The sequence below is a fragment of the Oryctolagus cuniculus genome, chromosome 12 (genome assembly GCF_964237555.1).
Source record: "Oryctolagus cuniculus chromosome 12, mOryCun1.1, whole genome shotgun sequence".
In the NCBI taxonomy this organism is placed as follows: domain Eukaryota; kingdom Metazoa; phylum Chordata; class Mammalia; order Lagomorpha; family Leporidae; genus Oryctolagus; species Oryctolagus cuniculus.
The window spans coordinates 53,890,710-53,900,326 of NC_091443.1; the positions used below are offsets into that span (position 1 = coordinate 53,890,710).

Below are 9,617 nucleotides of genomic sequence, written 5' to 3' on the forward strand. Positions count from 1 at the left end.
CTACCTACCTTCCTGCAGGGCCCTTCCTAAGGGCGGCTTAGATTCCATTTTGGGTGGTTCAGTATAAGCAATAGAACAGGGCTAATGCAGTTACTGTTGGGGTTGGCCTGCTCATGGCCATCCCACCTGGAAGCTGGTCACAGCACAGAAGAGGATTTCCTCCTGGGAATTCCTCTGCCATGGAATCCAAGAGCTCTGGGAACTAATAAGACCATGTTTGTGGTTCTCAACAACAACCATCAAGAGGAATTCAGATATGGTTTGATGGGTGCAGGCTGATTGGACTGTTGGGGCATAAGAAGTCAAAAAGAGATATTGGCAAGGGTACTGTGGTTGGGCTATTACTATAAGGTCATTGGCTGGATTGATTTATAGAACCCCCGAGGCAATAACACACTTTCCTTAATGGAACGGAGCTGGGGCTGATGCAGTATGCTACTGCTGACACATGGGTAGGCATGAGGTGAGGCATGGAATATGCTCTTGATCTTGAGCATTTCACCACTGTCTCCCATAGGACGGAGTTTACTTTAAAAGAGGCAGGCCTGGTCAGGAGTGGGATGGGGTATTGGGTGTTCAGCAGGGTTGTGGAGCTAGCTCTCAGATGGTGAATGTGTTGGGCAACCACATGCAGGGTAGTCTTGGAGTCCTTGGAGCCCACTATTAAGCAAAACAACAGGAAAGGCAAAGAACTGTAGTTGGCCTCCATCTTCACTGGCAGTGGTAGCTATTTGCAATATGGAAGGAAAGACATATTTTTTTCTGCATATCTGCCTCCATGGGTAACACTGAGAGTAGGATAATCTTCAAAAATGGGAGCGAATTACATTTATGAGGCATTTGTGTGAGTGTGTATCATGTAGAGCGTGTATGTCTAGCGTATAGATGCCTTTGCATGAGAAGTATAAGCATTATATATATAGATATATATCAAATATATATCTATATATATTTGATAAAGGGAAGGGTGCTGTCTACTGGGAGCTGGGGAGGGGGTTTGCTGTCCTTGACTGACCTCCTTGCTTTGTTGGTCCTAGGCAGTGTAGTCTGGCTCATGGGGACACAGTGCCCCCGTGTGGTTGGCATGACTCCTAATAACTCCCTGGTTCCCAGGTCCCTTCCTAAATTTCCCCAGGCCCTGTTGTTCTTTGTGGTACTGTCCAATAGTTATGCAGGGAGATCCTGGTATCATGAACCACTGTCCATGTTCATTCTCAAGATCAGAGTCAGATGAGAGGTGGGTGACTTTATAGAAGCTGAATCACAAACTCCCTACTTCTTGTCTGGCTTTGGGCTTAGGACCCCTGTTTCTGTCTCCCCCTCATTCTCTCTCTCTCTCTCTCCAGATTTATTTATTTGAGAGGAAGAGTTACAAAGAGAGGGAGAGACAGAGAGAGAGGTCTTTCATCCACTGGTTTACTTCCCAAATGGCCCAACAGCTGGAGCTGGGCCAATCAGAAGCCAGGAGCCAGGAGCTTCTTCCTCATCTCCCATATGGATGCAAGGGTGGGGCCCAAATGTTTGGGCCATCTTCCATTGCCTTCCCAGGCCATTAGCAGGGAGCTGGATTGAATGTGGAGCAGTGGGGACTTGAGCCATCAACCATATGGGATGCTGGTGCCACATGTGGAGGTCCAACCTACTCTGGCACAGCACTGGACTCTCTCCTCCTCATTCTTAAGGAATGCATCCCCTAGACTTTAGGGCTAGAAGCCCAGGATAGTTAAGATTCAATGGGGATGAGAATAAAATGCTGGATCTCAAGAAGAGATTTTGATTCTCTGGGGCCAGCACTGTGGCCTGGTGGGTTAAAGCTGCCACCTGAGAAACTGGCATTCCATATGGGCACTGATTGATCCCACTTCCCATACAGCTTCCTGCTAATGGCGTGGGAAAAAGCAATGGAAGATGGTCTGAGTGCTTGGGCCCCTGCATCCATGTTGGAGACCCAGATGAAGCTCCTGCCTCCTGGCTTCAGCCTGGTTTATTCCTGGCTGTTGTGGCCATCTGGGGAGCGAACCAGCAGAGGGAAGATATTGCTGTCCTTAGAGAGTGAGCTGAGGGAGGTATCTAAGATAGAGAGATCTAAGAGAGAAAGAGTGCGCTTTCATCTGCTGGTTCACTGCCCAAATGGCTGCAATGGCCAGGGATGAGCCAGGCTGAAGCCAGGAGCCAGGAGCTTTATCCACGTCTTCCGTGTGGATGCAGGGGCCCAAGCACTTGGGTCAATCTTCCACTGCTTTCCTTGGCACATTAGTAGGGAGTTGGATCAGAAATGGAACAGCTGGGACTTGAACTGGTGCCCATATGGGATGCTGGCTTCACAAGTAGTGGCTTAATGCACTGTGTCACAATGCCAGTTCTAATAATCTTTATAAAAAATGATTCTCTGATGACACACACAAAACAGGGAGACTACAGTGGGAGGGATGGATGGATGTTAAACATTGGAGCATCTCTAGTGGCTAGGGGAGAATTTCAGGACTAACCTGAAAATAAGAATCATTCTGACGACTACAGGCCAGGGCTGTGTGGAGGGTAAATGATGTCCAGAGCTGTGTAATTGGTGCCCTCTCATCACTAGCATCAGAATTTCTCCCAAATCAGGTAAGTAACAGCAGAAATTGGATGTCTTCTGCATTTGACATTCAACAAATCTGGACACAGTAACAATTTTTAGAAATCTACAATGGATATTTTGTGAGCATCTTCATAGGCTGCTGCCTTTGTGTATCCGTGGGCGTCACCTTGGCTAGCAGCAAAGGGCTTCTCCTATGGTCAGTGAGAAGCATGAGTGTGACCGGCTGGGTGCCACCCTCACCTGTACCGACCTACTCAAATAAGACCAGAGCCAGGAGCAAGGACTGCCTCCAGCAGTGAGGGAGGTGAGATACTCCTAACCTGTCCTGCAGGGAGGGTGAAGTGGCACAAATTGTCTCGCAAGGGCTAACGTCCTGCTGTCTGATTTTGGTTCCTAGCTGTATCTTCGTCTCCCATGTTGACCTCCGGCCTCCCATCCTGCTCCAGTGCAGTCTCCAAACCCTGGTTTCTCTTTGGTGCTATTCCCCATGCCCCTGTTGTCACCTGCTGACATCCTACACCTGCAATGTCCACAGCAAACCGTCAGCTTGAAAGCAATGGGAAGGCAGGGGAGTTCCAAAAGAGTCTCCTCAGGGGACAACTTCTCGGTGGCAGAAACGGGAAGGTGGCTCTAGGAAGGAGAACAACTGGAAGCATCATTCTTCTGTGTCCTTCCTGTTTGAGTAGGGGGATGGGATGTGTGTTGAGAATGTGGGACAGAGAAAGGTAACAGGAATGGAGGAGACTTCAAAATTGTCCTACATGAATTCCCTTGCGACCGTTTCAACTTTTTTTTTTCCAACATTTTTCCATCCTGCATATCTTCCTTCTTATTTTTAATTTTTTAAAAAGATTTATTTATTTATTTGAAAGACACAGTTACAGAGAGACAGAGGCAGAGAGAGAGAGGTCTTCCATCCCCTGGTTCACTCCCCAGATGGCCACAATGGCCGAGCTGCGCCAATCTGAAGCCAGGAGCCAAGAGTTTCTTCCAGGTCTCCCATGCAGGTACAGGGGCCCAAGGACTTGAGCCATCTACTGCTTTCCCAGGCCATAGCAGAGAGCTGGCCCGGAAGAGGAGCAGCTGGGATTCGAACTGGTGCCCATATGTGATGCCGGCACTGCAGGTGGTGGCTTTATCCACTATGCCACAGCGCCAGCCCCCTTATTTTTATTTTTCAACTCTTATCATCCTAGTTACCTTCTGTTGCAACCTATCTCTTACTTGAATCAAGGCTTACCCCTCCACCTGGCTCCTCGTCACCATACCCCAGCTATCTTCGTTCTCCCTCCTCTCCTGTGACTTTTATCCTTGTTCCTATTCCAGTCCTCCTTGTTTCAATCTTATTCAGACACCACATTCATCTCCTGCTCCTTTTTAGCCCTCTCTGGCTCCTTGCTGGGGGGTGGGTCATGTCTTCTGAAACTGACCAGAGCTTTTTTTCCTTCTCTTGGTCCTCATTTCTCTTTATGGAGTTATTCTCTAGTTTTATTCCAGCTCTTGTTAAAAGGTGATTTGAACTAAGGAAGGTTCTGGTCCTGGTTGGTGAAAAGTTTTGAGAGAAAGGAAATGGACCTGGGAAGGAAAGGAAGTGTGAGGGCCGAATGTAAGGAGGCTAAAGGGGAATTCAAAGGCTCCTGAGAGAGAAGGCGGCAAAAAGTACATGACTCACTCGTGCCTGAAATATCCCAAGCTCCACCTCATTTACCTCCGAGGCGGATAGCATCAGTGACCCAGAAACGTGATGAATAGCCCTGACATCAAATGTGCTTCTCCTTACATCTCCTTTCTATCGTCATGCAAATCCTCTGTACTAGAAATAGCTCTTTAGCTGCCATAGAATCCTGTCCCTGTCAGTTTATCCCTTCCATAGTCTTGGTGGGATCACTTATGTTGAAAGCAGCAGAGAGTGGGCTGTATGCGGGACATCTTCTGTTTGCCTCCTAGATCTCTCTCCCATGAGGCTGACCTGTTTGCAACATCTCAAGAGACATTTCTGTCCTCTGGTTTCTGTTTGGGTTTGCTCAGTAAGAGATGCTGGCTGTAGATCAAAGAGTAGAAGGAGGATGAGGTTATTCGTTCAGTCCCTCCTTGTTGAATCCCTGCACGGCAGCTGCGTTCTCTACCAAAGGCCACAGATTTCTACGGGGTGGCCCTCTCTGTTTTCTGGCAACTCTTCCTTTCTCTTCTACGGGGTGGCCCTCTCTGTTTTCTGGCAACTCTTCCTTTCTCTTCAGCCTGGACAAGTGCATTGTTATTACTCAGCTTCAGGGTGTTACATCATCACTTGGTGCTTGTTCAAGCGCTGCCCATACTTTACTAAGTATTCCCTTGATTAAACTGGCCTGTTATCAATGTGCTGTCTATTTTCTTCTGGGATTCTTTTTTTTTGTTTGTTTTTTTTTTTTTTTTTTGACAGGCCGAGTTAGACAGTGAGAGAGAGAGACAGAGAAAGGTCTTCCTTTTCCATTGGTTCATCCCCCAAATGGCCGCTATGGCTGGCGTGATGTGCCGATCCAAAGCCAGGAGCCAGGTGCTTCCTCCTGGTCTCCCATGCAGGTGCAGGGCCCAAGGACTTGGGCCATCCTCCACTGCACTCCCGGGCCACGGCAGAGAGCTGGACTGGAAGAGGGACAACTGGGACAGAACCTGGCTCCCCAACCGGGACTAGAACCCGGGGTGCTGGCGCCGCAGGTGAAGGATTAGCCAAGTGAGCCGTGGTGCCGGCCCTGGGATTCTGACATAGTATGAGGAGCAGAGAGGGTGCTCAGATGAAGGTTAAGAAGAAGCGGATCCATATATTGAGCTTTTTTTTTTTTTTTTCTGTTTTCTTTTACTTAAAAGGCAGAATCAGAGAGAGGGAGAAGCAGAGGCAGGGGGAGGGGGAGGGAGAGACGGTGGGGGAGGGAGAGAAGGTGGAGGAGGGGGAGGGAGAGGGAGAATTTTTTCATCTGCTGGTTCACTTCCCAAATGACTGCAATAGCTGGGACTGGGCCAGGCTGAAGCCAGGATCCAGGAGCTTCTTCCAGGTCTCCCATCTGGGTGCAGGGGTCTAAGCACTTGGGCCATCTTCTCCTGTTTTCTCAGGCACATTAGCAGAGAGCTGGATCAGAAATGAAGCAGCTGGGGTTCGAACCAGGATCCATATAGGATGCTGGCACCATAGGCAGTGACTCAACACACTATGCTATAGCACCTGCCCCTTGAGTTTTTATTAGAATAATAAAAACTTGATTTTGAAGCCCAGCCCAGGTATGTGATAAAATTATTTACCTGTTTTCAACACCAGTTTCCCCAGACTTGCTATGAGGATAATATCTACCTGTCAGGTTTGTAAAGGTGAGCTGATGTATGGGAAAGCAATGGCACGATGCTAGCACACAGCAGGTGCTCACTGTAGAGACTTATTATTACCACACATTAGTCACTATTCTGAGTGTATTACCTGTTACTGCATATAACACTGATAGAAAAATACAATAGGATGGTTCTTCAGGGAAACTTTTCCCTGTGTTAGAGTTTCTCTATCTGTCTATTGATCTATCATTTATCTATCTACTTATCATGTATTATTTAATCTGTCAATCATCTGTCTGCCTGTTATCTATCTATCGTCTATCTATGTATCTATTACCCATCTAACATCATCTATCATCTATCTAACTTATCCATCTATCTACAATCGATCTATCTTTCCTTCTCAATGAGCCCTGGGTGTACAAACTGGCCTTTCAGGGATTCTGGTACTCTCACTTTGTGGGGAGGAAACAGGATGGACAGGAGACAGAGACTAAGGCAACAATGACAGTGAAGAAATCTTGTCCATGTCAAGGCTGTTTGGGCTTCCGCACTGAAAGTATCAGAAGGGGCAATCTGGCGAGGGTGCCTGGGCGACAGGTCACTGGTTCTCTCCTTCCCCACTGAGTCGGAGCTGTTCTTCTGCCTCATGGGTTGGAGGCTGGGCGACACTCACCCTGTTCTTCCTCAGTCTCACCTGCCTTGGTATTTGGCATTAACAGTTTTAAGAGAAAAAGTAAATTACAGGAGTTATTCAGACTTAAGGGCAACTGGCAGGGCAGGCAGAAGGAAAGGCCACTAAGTCACGTAAGCACCCCAGGCATTTATCTGGCGCCTTTCTCCCCCTCCAAACACACCGCTTTGTAATCCCTCAGCACAAAGCAGCCAAAAGGAGCCGGAAGAAAGCACTAGTATCCCTGAGGCTGCACAGGGCTCTATGTGAAAAGTAGAAACTTGGTAGAAACAGGCTCCAGTTACCCGGATCTTAAGTCTGTTAGGCACGCAGTGGGCGGCTGACAACAGGTAGTAAAAGTGGGGTGGCTGTGGCTAGCGCAATTAAAAAAAAAATCAACCTTGTGGTTTCTGTTTTTATTTTTATTTAAAAAAATTTATTTATTTGCAGGGCAGAGTAACAGAGTGAGAGCGAGAGAGATAGAGACGGAGATATAGTTCCCAACTGCTACTTCACTCCCCAAGTTGCCGTAACAGCGGGTCTGGGCCAGGCTGAAGCCAGGTGCCAGGAATTCCAACCAGGCAGGTGGCAGGAACCAGGGGTGGCAGGAACTCAGGTACTAGGGCCATCCTCTGTTGGCTTCCCAGGCACATTAGCAGGAAACTGGATCAGAAGTTGAGCAGCCGGGACTTGCAATGGCACTACAATATAGGATACCAGTGTCCCAAATGGCAGCTTAACTTGCTGTACCACAGAACTGGCCCCATGGCTCGTTTTTCAGTCTCTTCCCACCCGAATGCTGACAACTCTGGCTCATTTGCTCAGTTCCTGTGGGTCAGGTGGGACAGGATTGCTGGAATTTCAGCAATGCATTCATGTCTAGGGGCATGGCCTGCAACTGACAGAATGGCTAGAGGCCCTCATTCCAGAACAAAATAGTGCATCCAATACTCCTGTCTTCGTTCTCCATTCTGCCACCTCCTGTACCAGGAAATTTCTAGGCAACCAGGAGAAATGGCACACAGTAAGGCTGAGGGGAAGGGTAAGTAGACACTTTATTGCACATGATAGCATAATGAGACAAGAGTCAAAGCTGGAGTGGTGGTCTTTACACCAATTCTCCAGTAAATAATCACTCTGCCAGAGCACCTTTTTCTTAGTCCTGAGTGAGAAATGTATCTCATGGGGAGAGAAGGTGGAATCCCTTCCATGGGGATGATGCCTGGTGATTGCTTGGGAGGTGTCTCTGGGGGGTAGGAGGTCCCCCTAGATAAGTCCATCAGAAAAGTCAGGCCCATAAGGCAATCAAGGCCATGAAAGCAAAACCAGCAGCTACACAGCACCATTTGACCAGAGGGGCCTCAGGATCAGCCAGCTCCTGGGGCAGGATTTCTAGGAAGGTGACATACAGGAAAGTACCAGCTGCCACACCCTCTAATAAGGCCTGGACCAAGCCCTGTCCCCCTTCAGAGTCTCCTCCAACTACAGCCAGGCCTAGGGATAGACCCAAGGGAGACATGAGGGCTAATGACAGAATGGAGAACATGGCCCATCGCGACTCAGTGCCTATCTGCACCAGCCGCAGTCCTACACCAAAGGCCACGAGTCCCTTGTGAGCCAGGACCGCGAGGCAGAGCTGCACGGTAGCTGCTACGGTCAGCTGCAGCCCCACAGCGAGGCCTTCGAACACTGAGTGAAAGGAGAGTGAGAGCAAGAGGACGAGCGTTCTCAGGGGTCCCCGGGAGGGCGCGGGTCGACGTGCATGGCTGTGGAATCCAAGTCCGTGTGCCCCACCCCATTCCTCCTCCTGTACTGTTGATTGTCCGGAGGCCCCAGGACAGCACTGCAACGCCAGCGACTCCAAAAGGAAGACAAAGAAGAAGCCCAGGGAGATGGTGAGCTCTCCGTAGGGATACTCCGTCTAGGAACAGAAAGAGGGGCTGTGACACGGGCAAGGAGAGGAAAGGCAGACCCTGCGTTGGATGGGACTGGGAGACCGAAATGTGCTCGCAGAACTTCTCAAAAAGCTTAGGGCAGTAAAGCTGAGAGTCGATATGGACAGGCCCCAGGAGTGCCCGAGGAACGGAGAGACACAGCTCCAGCAGGGTTAGAAATCCCAGAACACAGGGCAACGCATGTCAGAGCGCTCAGGGAGACACAGCGGTTTTCTGGGCTTCTGTGAACCCGAGAGCACTGGCCTGGCTGAGCCTTTGCTCTCCCGTGTCTGAGCTGGAGGGCAGAAGGATTCCTGCTCTCCCTCACATATTCCTCTCAGCAGGTTCTGGTTAGGAAGACACCTCTGCTTCTCCTCTCCATCCAGGTAGGGGCTGGTGGGAGGCACTTACCTGAGCTGAACTGGCATGAGAGGAAGAATTCTTCTCACTTTCTGTCCTGTTCTAGGGAAAAAGAAGCAGAGATCAGAGGGAGGACAGAGCAACTCAGCTTCTTCTCGTGGCTTTCCAGCAATACTGCTTTCTGAAGCCCCAGCCTGAGCTCTTTCGTCATTCCACACAATCCCAAAGCTTTTTCCTTCCTGTTGTTCCACCTGTGTCCTCGCCTCCAGCACCTTATGTGCCTTTCTCTTCCTGCTCATGGGATGGCAGCTCGGCATCTCTGCCGCTCACCTGCACCGTGAACTTCTGGATCTCTGATTCAATTCCCTGCAGCGCTTCCACGGTCATGTGCATGAACCCTGCTCCCAGGAAAACACCGGCAGAAGCACAGCCCAGCAGGCTGAGAACCCGGCGGTGACGACCTAGTAACAAGCAGCAGTTACAATCCAGCTGGCAATGAGCAGGTAGACGGAGGTGACTAAAGAACAAGAAGTAACACCCAATATCCTGAGCTTGAGGATGGTGAGAATCAGAGCAAGGAATAAGGATAGGGCTGAGGTGAGACTCAGGTTACCGGGCAAGGGTGGGGGATGGTTATACCTGTAGCTGCCTCAATCTGGAACCATTTGGAGCAGATGGGAATAAGTCCACAGCCCAGAGTGACAGCCAGCAGGGCAAACAGGCAGCCAATTTTTACTCCTAGTAGTGGCTCCATCTCTGGAGTGCAGGAAGA

General features: G+C 49.4%; 1 protein-coding gene across 2 annotated transcripts; it reads right to left on the reverse strand.

Moving 5' to 3' along the window:
* Positions 1-6,964: 6,964 nt before the first annotated feature.
* On the reverse strand, positions 6,965-9,617 carry SLC39A2 (solute carrier family 39 member 2). 2 transcript variants are annotated; one of them, XM_002718042.5, is made up of 4 exons: positions 9,485-9,617; positions 9,176-9,306; positions 8,897-8,947; positions 6,965-8,472 (listed from the first exon to the last, which is right to left on the reverse strand). In XM_002718042.5, exons 1-4 carry the CDS (start codon positions 9,597-9,599, stop codon positions 7,840-7,842), a joined length of 930 nt encoding a protein of 309 aa, XP_002718088.2. In that variant the 5' UTR covers positions 9,600-9,617; the 3' UTR covers positions 6,965-7,839. The 2 variants fall into 2 exon arrangements, with proteins under 2 accessions (XP_002718088.2, XP_051678562.1); XM_051822602.2 differs by having other exon boundaries at positions 8,372-8,472; positions 8,897-8,942.